Source organism: Ptychodera flava, chromosome 19 (genome assembly GCF_041260155.1).
Source record: "Ptychodera flava strain L36383 chromosome 19, AS_Pfla_20210202, whole genome shotgun sequence".
Classification (NCBI taxonomy): domain Eukaryota; kingdom Metazoa; phylum Hemichordata; class Enteropneusta; family Ptychoderidae; genus Ptychodera; species Ptychodera flava.
The window spans coordinates 32,920,425-32,938,183 of NC_091946.1; the positions used below are offsets into that span (position 1 = coordinate 32,920,425).

A 17,759-nucleotide genomic window follows, 5' to 3' on the forward strand; every position below is an offset into this window, starting at 1 on the left:
ATTTTGCTTTATCTCTTATGAGATACATAGATGTGAGCGGACTAATACATATACGTGATACATACAGATATTCCCGCCAATGACGTCTCTGTGTATGATTCGCCGATAAAGGTTGTTGACCCGATAAGGGCCTCCCTGTGACCTACGTTTACCGCGTCGCCGCGCTGCAGCTGGGCTGACTAGCGATAGATACTGTTTTCACCCACAACAGATAGAGTGAATTGGAATGCGTAACGTTTGCAACGCGTTATGACGCATGTGTTTCTTTGCCTGAATGCAGAAATTTGCATCAACACAGGCAAAGGCGAGATCCCTCTGATTAAACGTAAAACACTTTTCAACTCATATGAGATGAGTGTACAATCAACACATGTCACTCATTGACAAGTTGAAAATGGCGGAACATTTAAAAGTTGGTGTTGATTCTGACGAAGAGTTCGATGATTGGATGATCCAGTCGATAAACAGGTGAGTATAGCAAATATCTGCATTAATATTCACGCTTGGAACCTATTTGCAAGAAATAATGTGGTCAGCGGGAATGCTGTTGCCAATCTTGTAATTTTACGGCTCCCTGCAAAGTTGTCGTGTACAACTTCCGGTTTTTCATCCATTACGAAGCCGTCAATATGGGGTGTCGGACGAATTTCCTCAGACATTCAGAAATGTTTATTATCCTCCCCCAGTTCACATGCCAATTTAATCAAGCAGTTGGAAGAAATGGGGAGGCAAGGACAGGGAGTCTCTCTCCTGATGTTGAATTTGTGAAAATACGTTGAAATACACACATCTAGAACATCAAATCACCTCTTTCTTGCTCGGAGATCCACTAACCCTGTCACTGTTATTGTTTTTGAAAACTGCAATGTCTTTTTCCACTGCAGAAAGCATGTTGGGATACAAAGTGTTGGAGCTTGTCAACTGAGCGTGTGTATAAACTGCATTGTTATTGTTTACAAGTGAATTCTAATCCAGAATTCAAATATAAACAATAACAGAGCATTTCACATATACCCGGTATGTATATATATATATATATATATATATATATATATATATATATATATATATATATATATATATATATATATATATATATATATATATATATATATATATATATATATATATATATATATATATATATAACTAGAAACGTGAAATTGAAATATGACAGGTTCCCAAGTGTTGTGTAGAGTGGAAATTTAAAGTAGAAACCTCAACTGAGCGTGTGTATAAACTGTATTGTTATTGTTGACAAGTGAATTCTAACCAGAATTCAAATATAAACAATAACAGAGCATTTCACATATACCCGGTATGTGTATATATAATATATATATATATATATATATATATATATATATATATATATATATATATATATATATATATATATATATATATATATATATATATATATAACTAGAAACGTGAAATTGAAATATGACAGGTTCCCCAGTGTTGTGTAGCGTGGAAATTTAAAGTAGAAACTAAATTGAAAAACACAACTATATCTGTGTGTCTCTGCACAGCAAATTTTTGGGGCTTGAAAAAATGACCCATGTAGGACTTGAACCCACGTCCCCCATTCGGATGCTCTACCAACTGATCTAACGGATCAGTTCAAGTTGGTTTGACGTGCGCCGTCCTGTTGGCCTTTTTTTCTTTTAACGAGTGTAAATCCGAGGTCTCATTCGGAGAAAAAAGGCCAACAGGATGGCGCACGTCAAACTCACTTGAACTGATCCATGAGCTCAGTTGGTAGAGCATCTGAACTGAATTCGGGGGACGTAGGTTCAAGTCCTGCATGGGTCATTTTTTTCAAGCCCCCAAAATTTGCTGTGCAGAGACCCTCAGATGTAGTTGTGTGTTTTTCAATTTAGTTTCTACTATATAACTATATAACTATATATATATATATATATATATATATATATATATATATATATATATATAATATAGTTATATATATATATATAAAATATACTGTGTTCAGACAGGACAAAATTGGAAACGTTTCTGTGACACTATTTGTGATTTGCAAAGATAGGGGATTGATAGTCTGAGTCCACTTGTGTCCACACACACACTTTGTTTTGATGTTTAAAAGGAACTTCCCCTGTAAATGCCGGATTATGACTGTTTTGTGGTGAACAAAAAAATACTGAGGCTTCTGGCTTTCTTACTGCAGCCATTTTACATCAGATACCCTTACTGTACTGAAAATAACTGCAAATGGAATGATTCTGAGATAGACATTGATACATTGTAGCAGTTTTTGTCTAGCATTCTTGGACCATATTTGGTCAAACTATTTGTTTCTCAAAAGTTACTCATCTGATAGCTTTGATATTTGGTATACAGGTTTCCAGGCTTTATCTTAATGTAACATATCGAAATTTTGATGAATTCTTCAATTTTGTATTTTTGCAGCTAATTTTGTCATTTTTGGTCAGGCCATCCTGAAATGAGCTATCAAGGATATCCACCTTCTTCATCAATGCATGTGTCACAAAAAGTTATTATCTACATAACGCAGCAGAGCTCTGTCAACTGTTGGGTCGCTTGTTTTTTCAAAACTGCTGGTCAGACAGCTTAAATATTTGGTTTACAGGTCTCCAGGATGACCTTAGTGAGATAATTTTTCATACAGTCAGGAAACACTTAATTTTGTATCCATGTCTATAGTAGCTTCAGGGACTTTGGCCCTATGTTTTTATGTATCCAGTTTCTGTGTTTGGCCCACAGACTTTATATTGTCAGTAAATTAGTTTTAAAGAAAATATGAACATTTTGCCAGTCAAAATAAGCAAAAGCTGGATGATTTAGTGATATTGCAAAACTTGCTTATTATTTTCAACATGTACATTCATTCATTGGTCCGATAATTTACCTGTGCCCAGGTAACAATTGTCTGGAACTGCATTGTAGAAATGGTAAAATTGGAAAGTTTGTATGGTTCTGAATGGTAACATGGATATAAATTGTGCAGCATGCACCTATGCATTTCCAGCATCGTATTCCTGGATTTTAAACATAATAGTTGTAGTCTGAAGGTCACTTTAATGCTCATTTTAGCAGGAAATTTGAATTTGAAGGTTTATTAACTCTAAAGTGCCATTGAAATATGAAACAATTTGTTTAAACAGGTTTTGTACTACGAAATGTTTTATATGCTCAAGAAAACGGTAGAAGGCTCTAATATTTAGGATGGAGGGGGAGGGTGGGGAGCCTTTGGCTTTTGTTCTCAAATGTGTGAAAAAAATGTGTACACATTGTGCCAGATCGACTCTTTTTCACAGCCACTCACTGGCCACTCACAGCCTGCACAAGCCAGCTCAGGGCCTTGGAGCAGGCTTCACCAGTTCACTGAGTTAGGCTACGCCGGCCACAGTGTGCAACCTTAGAGGGACTTTGCGAGAGTCTCGCTGTTATATGTGGTATTGTGGCACTTTTTAGTGCCTTGTTTTAGATAAATACCAGAAAGATAATATATTCAGACAGTAGGTGAAAATAATTTCATCTTTATTCAAATTCAATGGTCTTGTGTGCATATACCCCCGGTACAATGCATCTTCATGAAAATGGTAAAAAATAAACATAAAATATGCATTTAGATAGAATAACATGTGGAGCCATTCAATGGGACAATGATTGAGTAACTTGACTAAAACAAATTTTATAAAAATTCCATCCCTGCACAAGACAATGATTCTATGAGTTTACAGATCAGACATGCTCCATTCACCGTCGTGTATGTGCAGCGTAAACTGCACTTTTCCTTCACCCTTCTTGGGATTGATGTTTGCGGCCCACGCCTTGCACATAATCTTGATCGGCACATTCTCACTCAATGTTGGGAACTGCAAGGCTACCAGTGGTGCCTGGAATGGAGTGTCTATGTCCTGTATGTCTTCCGTGTATGGGAAATATTCCACACCGAGGCCTTGGGGAGGGTGATAGACCACTTTGCCCATGTCTATCTCCTCTTCATTTGTCTGCGAGGAACAAAATTGGATTTTTGGACGGGAGGTCTTTTTAACGCAATGGAAATTTGTTATATAACCAGATTGCTCATGTGATTGCAAGGTGTACACAGAGCTTGTATGGCTTCTATAGTATGTAACCGAAAAAAACTGAAAGTAGAGTTTATTATGGCAAGCACATATATTGCGTGAATCACATATCGCCGACAGTCAAATCTCTTTCCTTCTGCTGGATTACCGGTATACGGGGGAGACCCCACTTTTTTGAGGAAAAAAATTCAAAAATGGTAATTTTTGACCAAGACTTGTCAATAAGATAAGATGCTTTGATGAGAAAATTTGACAGGAATTTTACATCTTTGTTGTCTATTTTTGATGTTTGAGTTTTTACACTTACCTTAGCATGGCAGGTTATTGGAACAAAGTTTGGATTATAAATATCCTTGATTTCATCGGGAATATTCTCAGGAGTGAAAGTTTCTGGCTTCCATCCATCAATCTACAGTGAAAGAGTTAACCAGGGAATATTGAACAAAGTTTAGAAATTGTATTCTCAGATAAAACTCAATTCAATCTACAGTAGGAGTTAACCAGGGAAAAGTGAAAAAAGTTCAGAAATTCTGTCCTCAGTGTAAACTCAATCCTCACTAATATAGCAAGACAAAAACCATGATTTTTCTTGACAAATCTTGGTGAAATTGAGAAATTCATTGTAATTATCTTGTTTCCTTTGAGGAGGTAAAAAATCAAATTTTTGTCATTTGCTGTTTTCTTGTTGTATTGCTGTTTTGATCACACTTTTTTCACTGAGCAATATCTTTCACAATGATATACACTTTAAGAGTGTTGCATTTTAGCTAGTCAAAATTTATTTTCAAGTTTTACACAACATTATGAGTTCAACTTCAGTGGGGAGAAATCGACTTGATTTACCACATTATCAATGATGTTTTCTAGACTGCTGTGCCACATGTGAAGGCAATGGCTCAATGTTCAGAATGCTTGCAAAGCAGTGTTTTCTACAGCTTTAAAAGACAAAGGGGAGTCTAATTTACTTAACACTACCTAATTTGTATCTTCTTATATTATGCAAATGAATCTTATTGTGTATTTATTTTCAATGGGTTAGCCAAACACAGGCTGGCCCGCCCTCTAAAATTCCCTATTGGGGGTCTCTGCATGGATATGTGTGCTGAGTGGGGAAAGTGACATAGTGTTTATAGAATTAGATATGCAGATACAAAATTGCTCAAATATGACAAATTTTCAGAGAAGCATTGCACTATCTTTACCTTGTCCAGTGCAACATAGATACATGGCTTGCCTTCTTGGTAACCATAACCAGGTGTTGAGCAATGTTCTCCTAGTTTGTTGATTGGATAGCGACAGAGCCTGCCTTCTTCTTCATCTGGGCACGGACCAGGTGGGCAGATGTCATAGGGAGAGATTTCATTGCCATCCTCCAGGTATGCTGGATTCAAAAAAGTTATATAAAGGGAACGTGTTTAAGGTCGGAATTCACAAAGTATGAGAAATATAATACAGATACAATGTGGTTACTATTTGTTTCTTGTTTCCTCCAACTCCTACCCAAACTGCAGCCCTTCACAATATTCACAATAACGTCTATATCAAAATGACATTGTAGTAGACTTAATAGAAGTGTAAACTTTTCATATTCAGGGATGTAGAAAATGGCTGGCAGCCAGCAAAAACAACCGGCTGTCAGCGAAAATTTGCCAGCTGTGAAAATGTAGTTTTTTTAGTAAAAAATCAGGACATTTCACACAAACTTAATGTGCACAGACACTACTTGTAACCACCTGTACTTTCATTTTTGCCATCTGTAACCAAAATTTTCTACATCTCTATATTTCTTAGGTCAGGGGTATTAATTGTCTCAGTTTTTGACTGTCTTTTTGAGAATTTTCCCTTTCATTCATATAGGAAAACCATAGCACTAAATGCAGTTTCCTGTGTATCTGTTTGAACATCTGTTTAGTAAGTAGAGGCCTGGATAATTTTATAGACTGCAGCAGTTGTTTGTCAAATAATATGAGACACTTTTGAATCATTATTTTGGAATTTTGATCGCTCTATAAATACTGTGACTTGTGCATATAAGGTATTAGCGTTGGCGGTATGAAAGAGAAACTGAAAGAGGAGTGGTTTTTAGTGTGCCACATGGGCGGAGGATGAGTGATTTTATACAGGTGTGATGGTGGCTGCATGCCGCGGTTTCCTCAATGCTTTGGTGTAGAGGTGAAAAATGGGTATTCTCAGTTGCATCAAGGAAACCCATGCACTACAGCACTTGGGCAAGTATCACAGAAAGGAAACGGACATAAAAAATATCTGAAAAGACAATGATAAAGGCTTGTCAAACTTCATGACATTGTGATTAACAGCTTACGGTATACTGGTACAGCATGACCTTATGAGCGTGGGCCTTCATTTTATTATCATCCATTGATCGCCTTCAGAAACAAACACAAGTCCACCCATGCACATCTTGCAAAAGTTTGTTGACTCCTAGCCTTCAAGTCTGCAGTGCAAATCTAGGTCAAATTCTAAGGATGGTGAGTCACGACAACGTGAGCATGCTAATGGTGGTTATATTTGGCTGCATAATTTATTCACTATTCAAGACTTACTGTTGAGGAGGTTGTCAATATGATGAATGTATTCGGTGTGGCTTTCTTCATGCTTCGGATTGAAATGGATATAGCCCTCAGCATTTGGTGTGGGATGGACAGTTAGACCTGCAAAACAAATTACAATCATTGAAAATGATAATAACTATAAACTGTGTAGTTTTACTGTGTGCATGTTTCCCGAGTACATGTTTATCATAGATAGGAATTTTCTAAGCCAGTCTCTAAAAATTATTATGTAAAGAGAATATTAGTTGAGAGGATTCAATCCGACTTGTAAACGCCATAAATGTATTTTGAGTTTGTGAAGATGAAAGAATATGAGATAATCATTTTCAATATCAATCAGAGGTGCGCCCTCTATGGTGATGTCAGGTGCCTCTTGAACACAGCTAAGTCTTTACAGTTTATAATGTAGGAAAGCAATGAAAAGGTTGAAAATTTCTGAAATGCCTCAAAATGTAATGTCTTAATTTCTAAGTTAAAACTCGCTCGAAGTGGGCGCTATGAACAGAAAACTACTGGTAATGAGCTGCAGCTTTCTTTACCAATGACGTGTGTCTTACACTTCCCCCTCTGACAAGTCAAATAGTTTTCCCCTACACCTTCCTTGATATATTGGCATGCAGCCACAAGTTGACAGGAATCCATAACATACACCAAGTGGATCAACAGGTCAAACCATTGAGAAATAAACTGATTTACATTTTGATGTCTTGTTTTCTCACTATTGTGGACAATGCTAGCATGCAAATTAGCTGACACAGCACTGCTGAAAGGCAAAAACAAGTAACTAAGGAAGTATTAATGAAGTTCCAACCTTGTATTAAAGTTTTGAAAAAGTAGTTCGGCAGGGCATTGTTTTTGATAGCTGCTTGTTTTGAACATGTTTGGGTCATAATCATTTTTTCCTTCTCAACCTGTGTTTGTAACAGCCTCTAATTACAACGCAGTCAAAGTTGTGTAGGTCCTTGAGTAGTGTCATACAATGTAAGAGTGTAGCAGATCATGATAGCTTTCTGATAAATACTGTTCTTATTGTGTAGCATGGACAAATTAGCTGTTGTTATCAGTCAAAGAATTCCTAGAAGGAAAGAAAATGAAGAAAGTGAAATTGAAGAAAGACTTTCTGTCTACTGGTCTTATGTGATGTGAAAGCAAGAATTTGTGAACTTTCATTTCTTATTGTTAAGGTAACTTAAAGTACTGCATCCATGGTTGGTCTGACCACAGTCCCTCCTATTACCATGGTCTGACACAGTATTGGAACCATGGGCTGCCATGATAGAACCTGATTTTGGTGTATATGATTTTCAACAGGAATAATATCAGAAATGAGTTCCAATACATCATTTCCAGTTCCTATAGACTTTTTCAGATGGACCATGGAAGTGGCAAAAAGGAAAAGACATCAATCTCTTCTGATGACAGGATTTGATGCATCAATGTATGTACTCACCAATTGGCTGTTTAGGTTCTATTGGCAGGGTGATGTTGAGAACTTTCTTCACTCGCTCAAGTTCGTCCTTTCCCTTTTTGATTTTCTTGGCCTGCCATCTGTGCTTTCTGTGCAACTTCTTGATGTTCTGCAAGGTCTCCTCCCGTCCCCGCCTCATCTGCCGCCTGAAACGCCCGCCACGTGCCTCGAACCTTTCCTCCAGCTCTTCCAATCGCTCCAGGAGTCGGGTGTTGGTGTCCAGAAGTTGCTCGATGCGTTCCTCAAGGACTGCTTGTGAGTCAGACATCACCTGCATGTGTGTTACTGCCTGGCCGATTTCCGGACAAGAGTTCTGTTTGTTAGGGAACAGAAAAGTATAAGCACATTCATTCCTAACGGTGCAGTAGTCTTTAAATTCTTCGCAGACGTCTTCACCTTGTCGCTCTTCCTTCTTCAGCCAGAATTTTTCACTCCCGGAGACCGCCCCAAAGATGACTACGGGCATCAAGAAAACCAAGGCAGACTTCATGGTTTTCAGATCTTTGTGGTGTCACTGCAGCCAACTCCAAACCTCAACTGAGTTGTCCCCAGTTTGTGTATCACCCCTTTTACATCATCCACACACTTGCTCAGGGAAAAAAATCTACATACAATTGTAGCCAGATTTCAAATCTACCAGTTACATAATGCGTCATTGCAAACAACCAATCAGAGACTTTATTTTGAATCAATCACTGTGCTATGGTATAATCAGATACTGACAAAAAGTTAATGCAACTATTTAGAAGTCAGTGTATTGTTGTTACAATTTACACCCCATGATTTGCAAGGTCACTACAATGTAACATTGTTTGTCAGTGTGTGAAAACTGACAAGAAAGGACAGGAAACGCACCAATGCTGCAAGTTGCAACACAATCATTGCAGCAAGGTTGTTTCTGATTTGTTTTTGTGGTGCATGTGTAGACAGGATACTGTATCCCACATTTATATTGTGTAAGCTAGTAGCTACTTTTCCAATGTCTGTATATTTTTGCTGTTCCTTTAGCTACCACAAAGACTGACTTGATCTACATTACCCTACTATTCATTGGAATTTCTTTGGCATACCCAGTGTTTACCAGCATATGCCTACCACTGAGGTGATAGTCTGTGGATGTATAATTTGTGGCTTTGTGATCATCTTACCATAAACACAACAGTGTGCTGAAGTTTATCGTAATCTTCAATTTACTCTGCTATGGAATTAACTAGCCCACAGATTCAGGGCAAGCCCAAACTTGCCAATATTTTCAGTCTCAAAATGCAGACAAATATTTCAACAATAATCTTGTCTGCATGTATGTAATCCCAAGCTGCATAACATTACTGTTTTGAAATATTTTGAGATGGCTGTTTCACGTAAACACTTTGACACTACTGAGGAGGCAATCACAAGGCTGTATACCTTTACACTGTAATATTTCTTCCGCGAAAATAGACATCAACAGCTTGTGTTGTCCTGTCTGTTCCACTTTGCATGAATTTACAAATGCTGTGTATCAAGTAAGTGTAAAGATCTGAAAATTTTGTGCAAACTGAAACAGTGAAATCGGTGCATTTGACTACTTTTATGAATAATTTTTGTGCAAAAAATGATGTTCCAGTAGTATCAGGTAAAATGATAAAGCCGCTTGTACCGGTATGTGACAAACTGGTAGTTGTCTTCCCTGAAATCATAGTCAAACCTTTTTTTTAGAATCAGTGCTGAAATGGATCCAAAATAGTCGCAAAATGCCGAATACAGAATTTTATTAAATCTGTGACTTGGTTACTTAAGCACACCTTGTTTTAGGGAGGAAAATTTAATCAATGTTTTTTTCAAGTAGTTGTTTACAACTCTAGCAAAGAAGCTGCAGGGTATTTGCTTTTCTCTTGTCTAAAGTTCATCGACCTTTATGCCAGCATGTTATGATGTGCAGTGTTGTTGTTGTTATCATTGGTATGACCTCTGACCCAGTGATGCTTGTGAGAAACTAGGAAGATGGCAAGGAATCCTGTTTAGATTCAGTGAGGATAATAACTGAAAAACGTTGATGAATTTATCACCAGAGTTCATAGGAATGTGTCACTGATATTTGCTGCAGTTGCAAAATGTTCACATAATGTACAATGGTTTTGGTGCATTTTGATGGTTCATGGGTAATGTGACTGGATTGCCAATGCCAATATCTAAAAATAAATATCTTATCTGGGGAAGTTACATGATAACGATAATGGCACTTTGTTATCATCAATATTTGATAAAAAAACAGAACAAAGCCTCTGCAGGGAGCAGACTGCAAGCTGCAGTGATGAACAAAGGCTAAAAATAATAATTTTTCAAAAAATTTGTACTTGCAGCAGCAGTTGTTGCATATGCCATTTATACTTTAGTTGTAAAAACCCTAGACTTCTGTCTTCCACTGAAATTGTGATGTTGTGAACAAAATCAAAACCTGTTCACCAGTAGCATGTTTGATATCTCGCTCAATCTTAAGAGCAAATAAAACAAGGTCCAGCCAATGCTTACATCATTGCTGCTCTGTGTATGTGATCATTATCAAATGATGAAAACTAAATCCAAGCTATATACTGCCCTCAGTGGTGGAAGTGACCAACTGATCAATGCTTGTGCATAATAACCTGGGACAACAATCTGAAATGTCATATCATTATCACATCAATTGCTGTGTGATAACCTTTTGGAATGTGAAATCATCAGTTTTGTTTCTTAATGTTTCCAAGGCAATTCTTTCAATCTTGTTAAAAAATAAGAGGATTACAACACTATATGCTTGCAGTAAGATTTTATTAGATTATACAGCATGTCTACATACAAGTTCTAGTAGGTATGGTTTAATAATAAAGGGAGTTGTTATGTTAGCACACTTTGGCGGATGATATTCATTTCAAAGTCAGTGTTCATCTACAGTAACGCTTAAGGTCAAAAAACTCAAGCCTGTGCATTCTGCATAGATTTTCAAAACATGTTGACTTTTCGTTTATTTTCTTTATTTTTCAGCTTTGATCGTGACCACATGTTTCTCTTAATAAATCTAATGGTGAACATAGGATTATTTTGTTTAATATTTAAATGACATAATCATGGACATATTCATGGAATGGCATCAAGCAAGATTTTTACTATTCTTTAATGTTCTCTTTTCAGAATGAAACATTATATCTTTGGAGACAGTGTTCAAGAATGAAAAATCTGCATAGTAGAAATTTATTGTCAAAGAAAAAATTTTAGGCTCATTGCCTTTGAAAAAAAAGTTAACATTTGATGTCATTAAAAATGTCTGGATTTTTGCAAAAAAATTTACTTCAGTGCCTGCTCCTAAAAAGTGAAAAAATTTGCATATTCTCATTGTTACCTCTTGTTCTGAGATATAATTTATTATCCCCCATGAACTTCACAGATTGCTACTGTACAATTACAAGAAGGCTTTCAGTTAGTTTTAAAAAGTAAATTATCAGTGGAGGTTTTAAAGTGTGTAAAAAAAAACATTTTTCCATCATGATACAGTATATTAACAAACAGTCTTACATTAACAGTATATAGATATATTGAGTAAGACAATAACTTGAAAGAGAGTAATATAGGTAATATTCTGTAGTGGTGACCTCTGACCCTTAACCTATGGTTCCTGGCCGGTAACTTTCACAGACAGGTAGAAAACACCTTCTCCATCGTCATGGTTGATATTTCTGGCCCAGGCCTTGCATTCAAACTGGAAGAGAGAGCCTGTCGCAACGTCTCGTAGACGCACTGCGATGATTGGCGATAGGTACGGCACTCCCCGGTTATCGTTTGGTGCAGGAAAGTATTTGATATCGATGTTGTCTTGATGGTAGTATTTTATTGATCCATCATTAGCCCTGCTTTCAGAACCCTACAAAGTGTGACAAACAATATTGATAAAACTGCAATTCAAAAAAATTCATTTTTGAGTACCTATGTGTCTAAAAACAGCCAAATTTATCTATAAGGCCAAAGTAATTAAATTCTTTGTTTTGCGTCCACTCTAAATGGGAAAAGGTACGCGTCTAAGCGGCTGAAAAACACACACAAGAAAATTAACATAATGTAATTTGATTGCAGCAAATAAAAAATTGTAACAAAATTTTAGTTCAGAAAAGCTAAGCGGTCATGTCCTAAAATTTCCTATTCAAATACACTGTGTGTGTTTTTCATGAAAACCTTAAAAACCTAAGCGGGTGGGGACGCAAAACAAAGAATTTAATTACTTTGGCCTAATTTTACATTGCAAGTTGACGTCTGACTACTCCAGGGAAAATTCAATGTATTTGTTTTTCATTCAGTTAAATATTTCCTTCTTTGAAGTCATCTCCTGAATATTTTGACTATTTTTAAGAGTACAAGCTCTATGTGACCTCGGTAAAACACAACAATTTAAAAGGGAAAGAAGATAGAGGACGCCTTACCCTTGGTTTGCATGTTACTGGTACTGATGTTTGAGTGGCGTAGTATTCTATATCTGCTGGTACACTATCAGTACCATACAATTCTGGAGTCCAGCCTGGAACCTGAAAATAATGAGGCATATCCTCATTTTGATAAATTCTTTCAAACCCATGAAGTGCATAATTTTCTTCACACCAAGCACCAGTATTGTACAATCTCATATATTCCTTTAATTCAACCCAGTAAAAGAAATAGCTTGTCAATGTGTTAACATTAATTTGTGACATAATTTGCATATTTTTCATTTCATTCAAAATTTCGTGCTGTTTTCAATACTGGTCATGTTATAAAGAAAACACAGTTCATCATCAAAGTGGATATGACTTTCTGAGTAAATATCACAGTACATTTACATGAATAAAAATTCTAAGTTTGAAAGAAAAGTCATTAAAAATAACATAAAAAGTTGTAGCTTAATGGGCCTTTTGAAGAATAATTGAACCAAATATAGCTGTTTGACCTCAAATTTCAAGTACAACAATATTACTCCTTTGATTCCCAGTTAAAATAACGTGTACTGTCCTTGTGATCTTCTGATGCTCACTTTCACCTGTTCACCCCCATTTCCCAGTAAACAGGTCCACAATCACCACTGATAATAGTGGTTGTGGGCCAAACCATGATGGTGAAAGGGTAAAGCATCTTTTGGGCCATATTGATCATTATATATTCCATACATTAAACATGTCTCAGTTTGCATATACATCTTGTGGCCTACATAACATGATTGAAATGTCATGGCAAGATTTTGAAGTCTGAAGGAAATAATTACCTGGCTTAGACGAAAGTATAAACAGGGCTTGCCAGTATTGTAGCCGTAGTTTCCATTGATACAGAACTCAGTGAGTTCATTTAGGGAGACGTAACACCTCCTCTCATGCGTGCCAGGTATGCCAGATTGGCAGTCCTCATACTGAATGGGATCGGCATCTATGTAACCTGTCATTGAAAATTCACTTTGATGTACTTACATGTGTGTATACCGGTACTTGTGCATTATAAACATGAAGTTCATGTTTGTAATGCATAAGTATACACCTGTGCAATATAAACATAACTAGCTTAACCCTTTGAGAGCTAAAGTCAATTTTTGTCGCCTTTATAAATTATACCAAAGTAATTTTTTTCAAATTTTTGACAAAATTTTGATAAAAAACTGCAGTCAATGAAATTTAATATTATTTTGGTCTAAAATATTATATTATTATAAAAAAATCACAGAAAAATTCATAAAAATTGGTAAAATGTTGCGCTAAAATTTTGGTGGGAAAAATTATAGCACTCAAAGGGTTAAAGTGTAAAGTAACAATGTCTGTAACTTCATTTCCATCCATTACAATAATCTGTAATGATCATGCATTTTGTAATCTATCCTGGCATACTTGTACCAAGAAAACTTGTCAAAACTCTGTATGTGTGTTTGTGTATGTGAGCCTATTTATTCATGCAAGGCCATTTGAAGAAAATCTTTGTTTGTCGTCCTGGGATTTTTGAAAAATCTACCAGCCAGCAAGGGAAAAAAACAAACACACACAAAAGTACATTAACTTAAGCTCAATTTTGTTCTGGTTTCTTTTGGAAAACAAATATTTTTATTTGTAATAGTGTTAACATTGTGTTTGTTTTCTTAATTTTCTCTGAAAACCTACCAGCACGCGGACGGCAAACAAAGAATTTTATTTTAAGCGCCCAAATATGATAACAGATTTCTTTAATTTTGTGTGAAATCTACTGATAGTTATTGATTTTATATACTATATATATATATATATATATATATATATATATATATATATATATATATATATATATATATATATATATATATATATATATTTACCGTATATATATACACATATATATATATATATATTATGATATATATATATATTTATATACTCTATATATATATATATATATATATATATATATATATATATATATATATATATATATATATATATATATATATATATATATATATATATATATATATTTACCGTATAAATACACACACACATATATATATATATATATTATGCTATATATATGTGTGTGTGTGTGTGTGTGTGCAAATATGATAACATAATTTTTATTTAACTTTGTGTGAATACTGGTAGCTATTGATTTTACACACTGTAAGATTATTCTATCCAAAACACTGGCTATACAATGTGTCCTATTGATATTGTCCATGCATAACATTGATTCCTTAAAATTATTTGTTCCTATAAAAGGGACCAAATACCTTGCAAAAACTCATCAATTTCTTGCACATAGGCAGCATAGGAATCTTCATTATCTGGGCTGAATTGGAGGAAATCTGTGTTTGGTACAGCCAACAAATCTACAAGTTGAACAAAGACAAAGTACACATTGATAACAATTTTCAGCATTTCAAAACAGTGTGAATAATGCAAACCTTTTTATTAGAACACACAATAACAGGAAAGATTTTTGAACTACCATCTCGTATTTGAGTCATCAGCTAATCAAGGGGATTGCAATATTCAATTTGCAATTGATGGATTTACAAGAACTGTGTTTTCTACTTTTAAACATTGGAGATGATACCTTTTTTCAATTTTGAGTAAAACCATAGGCTAAGGATTGAAAGAGGTAATATCACTAGAACACAGCCCAGTATTGGTAAAGCATCCTTTACAAAATGCAATACAGGTAGTTCTACACAGAATAATTTTCCTTCAGAAGTAATTGATTTTACTTCAACAGTCGATAATTTTTAAATACAAATGTTTCAATGTTTATCTGGCAAATAAACTGCCTTTTGGTTAGATATGGTAGGCTCTTAAAATTGTTTTTTTTTTCCAACATAACATTGCCCAAAAAGGAGTTTCAACCAATGCCAGCCTATAGAATATACAAAGAACATCATTGAACAAAGGAAGAGTATTATGACCCCGACCTCTGCTTGTGACATACATCTAAGCTGAAAGGGAAGAGCAGATATTCAGAAACTTGTTTGCTGAATATTTGTACGTACCTACTCCCCGAGGTTTTTCTGTTGGGATTTCAGTCGTTGGTTTAGCAGCACAACATTCTTCAAGTGCAGCCTCCAAATCATTGATGCGCCGTCCCTGAAATCTGTGCTTGTTGTACAGGTCTTCAATTTTCTCATCATAGAATTCATGAGCATCCTCAAGCTGGCTTTCAAGACTGTGAAGACGCTCTTCATGCCTGTCAAGATTTTCTTCCAGGAGCACAACTTTTTCCATCAGGCGGGAAGTTACCGACTGCAGTTCATGGATTTCTTCATCCTGTTGTGCGTTTCTGTCAATCAGTTCCTGTACGTCAGCAATGGTCTCACGGATTTCTTGACACTCGTCATCGCTTCCAGTGACTAGGAAAGTGTACGCACAAGTGTCTTCATTTTCACAGTAGCTGTTAAGGTCGCATCTTCCCTCCTCTCTTGATCTTGATCTTGATCTTGACCTAGTGTCTGATCTGGTATCATGTCTACTCTCTGTGCTCCTTCGTTTCTTAGCTAATCCTCCAGTCAGAAGACAGCCAACCAACACAAGCAAAATGAGAAACTTTCCTGTCATTTTGCTGTGTGTTCAAACACACCTACTCAACCACAATTGATGTGAAGCATAAACTTTCTGCTTTCAGGAGTCTTTTCCCAGGGTCCTGATCGTTTTTCAAAGTGTGTGTTTCCCTTGTGGTCAATCATTCTTGAGAATGGAAAAACTGGATGCCAGTACAGGTCAAGGGTCTCTTTCCCAGTGTACAAGGTTGCTCATTTAATCTGGGATAGCCGGCCTGGTGTTTGTTTAATAGCCTGATGTGTGTACTCTTAGTACTACAACATGAGACTTGCACCATAAACCAGTACATGTAGGTTACATTCAAACTGTATGACACAAATAGTGAAAAACCACATGAACAGGATTGACTTTGTGAAAAAATATCTGGATATCAATCAGGTCATCGTGTGAAGCAGTTAAGGTAGAACGCGCCTCTGGGACAGATATTCGGGCTTTCAAATTTTATCAATTCTGTTATGATCCACCACATGTGAGGGCTCATTTTAAAGCTATTGGTGTAAGAAAATTTTTCACATTCTTAGTTTTTCAAAAATCGAAAATTTCATTTTTCTCCATAGAGTTAACACAGTGATGGCAGCTATTTTGAATTTCAAATATCAGTAAATCTTAGGTAATTTGTTTTTCAGGTACCAAACTTTGCATGTTGACCCCACATTTTTATTCTTGATTTGGAAAGAGTATGGTTGAATGATTCGATTCCTTGAGCAAAAATTGAGTAAAAGGTTCATGGCATGGCAGGTTAATGCTGGGTAACTTTCTGTGATCCTTGAAATGATTGCTTGCATGGATACATCCCCTGGAAACCATAGTAACATGACCAGGGAAGCACGATGAAATTTACTGGCTCAGCTTTCCTCATCCAACAAAGAGTGCATTTATTTACCATGGCAGCGCTGGGGGAAGAATCAATGACCCAACTATAAATCTTCTTTGAGAGTATAAAATTGCACCAGTTTGAATTGCCATCAAAACAAAGTAGGGGGCTACAGATAACAACAAACCACCGAACGACACCACATTTGTTATTAAACAGCAGTCAATTGCAAAAGACATACTGTAAATTGCTTGGGTGCCTGGAACATACCGGTGCAGTAATTATAGAAACAAAGTTCAAACTTTATTATTTTAGAAGTTGGTTACACTTTTATTATCATTCTACTTTGCAGGCAACAGGGCCAACAATGTGATACAGTAGACAGTGGCCGAGCAAGACAAATCATCTTTTTCATAACATGCACCATCAGCGCAGTTGACAGGAAAAAGATAGAAATGATAGATTTACCAGTCTGTATGAGAAATATCTGCTTCTGAGTTTTACTGTGATAGCTGTTTCTAGTAGGACACTCTTACGAGGCAGCGAATACTATGCAATGAGGCTGACACAGAGACATACGGCAGCCAATCACAGTGCTGTGAAGTGAACATTACATTGTAATGAGATGGTCCAGCCAATGAGTGTACTGTAAGTGGACCTTATTGAACCACAAACACCAATCACAGTGGCCAGTACATATGTCTTTGACCTTACTTATGAAGCAGAACAACTAAAACACATCACACCATACATTGACACAATTAAAATCAACAGTTACATCTCAAG

At 36.1% G+C, this 17,759-nt stretch overlaps 3 protein-coding genes across 3 annotated transcripts in view; 1 reads left to right on the plus strand and 2 right to left on the minus strand.

Moving 5' to 3' along the window:
- The first annotated feature begins 119 nt into the window (after positions 1-119).
- LOC139119314 (WD repeat-containing protein 73-like) overlaps positions 120-17,759 on the plus strand; it is a 30,983-nt gene continuing 13,343 nt past the window's right edge. Inside the window, exon 1 of the mRNA XM_070683067.1 lies at positions 120-468. Within this exon, the coding sequence (XP_070539168.1) occupies positions 371-468 (98 nt within the window). The 5' untranslated portion in view covers positions 120-370. The remainder of the gene's footprint in view (positions 469-17,759) is intronic.
- LOC139119312 (sodium/potassium-transporting ATPase subunit beta-1-like) lies at positions 3,512-10,901 on the minus strand. Its single transcript, XM_070683064.1, has 5 exons — positions 8,103-10,901; positions 6,644-6,751; positions 5,282-5,460; positions 4,387-4,488; positions 3,512-4,001 (listed from the first exon to the last, which is right to left on the minus strand). Exons 1-5 carry the CDS (start codon positions 8,608-8,610, stop codon positions 3,726-3,728), a joined length of 1,173 nt encoding a protein of 390 aa, XP_070539165.1. The 5' UTR covers positions 8,611-10,901; the 3' UTR covers positions 3,512-3,725.
- LOC139119311 (sodium/potassium-transporting ATPase subunit beta-1-like) lies at positions 10,894-16,280 on the minus strand. The gene is made up of 5 exons (XM_070683063.1): positions 15,595-16,280; positions 14,839-14,937; positions 13,363-13,529; positions 12,551-12,652; positions 10,894-11,997 (listed from the first exon to the last, which is right to left on the minus strand). The coding sequence occupies exons 1-5, from the start codon at positions 16,154-16,156 to the stop codon at positions 11,743-11,745; spliced, it is 1,185 nt and encodes a 394-aa protein (XP_070539164.1). The 5' UTR covers positions 16,157-16,280; the 3' UTR covers positions 10,894-11,742.

What these genes read in the sequence shown, in the direction of transcription:
- LOC139119312 (XM_070683064.1), bottom strand. Translation starts at nt 8,610, where the DNA reads ATGAAGTCTGCCTTGGTTTTCTTGATGCCCGTAGTCATCTTTGGGGCG. An exon ending in TATTGACAACCTCCTCAACA is followed by an intron (nt 5,461 to 6,643) that starts GTAAGTCTTGAA and finishes TTTTGAATCCAG; the next exon opens with CATACCTGGAGGATGGCAAT. An exon ending in CAATAACCTGCCATGCTAAG is followed by an intron (nt 4,002 to 4,386) that starts GTAAGTGTAAAA and finishes TGTTCCTCGCAG; the next exon opens with ACAAATGAAGAGGAGATAGA.
- LOC139119311 (XM_070683063.1), bottom strand. Translation starts at nt 16,156, where the DNA reads ATGACAGGAAAGTTTCTCATTTTGCTTGTGTTGGTTGGCTGTCTTCTG. An exon ending in AATTGATGAGTTTTTGCAAG is followed by an intron (nt 13,530 to 14,838) that starts GTATTTGGTCCC and finishes TTTCAATGACAG; the next exon opens with GTTACATAGATGCCGATCCC. An exon ending in CAGTAACATGCAAACCAAGG is followed by an intron (nt 11,998 to 12,550) that starts GTAAGGCGTCCT and finishes CACACTTTGTAG; the next exon opens with GGTTCTGAAAGCAGGGCTAA.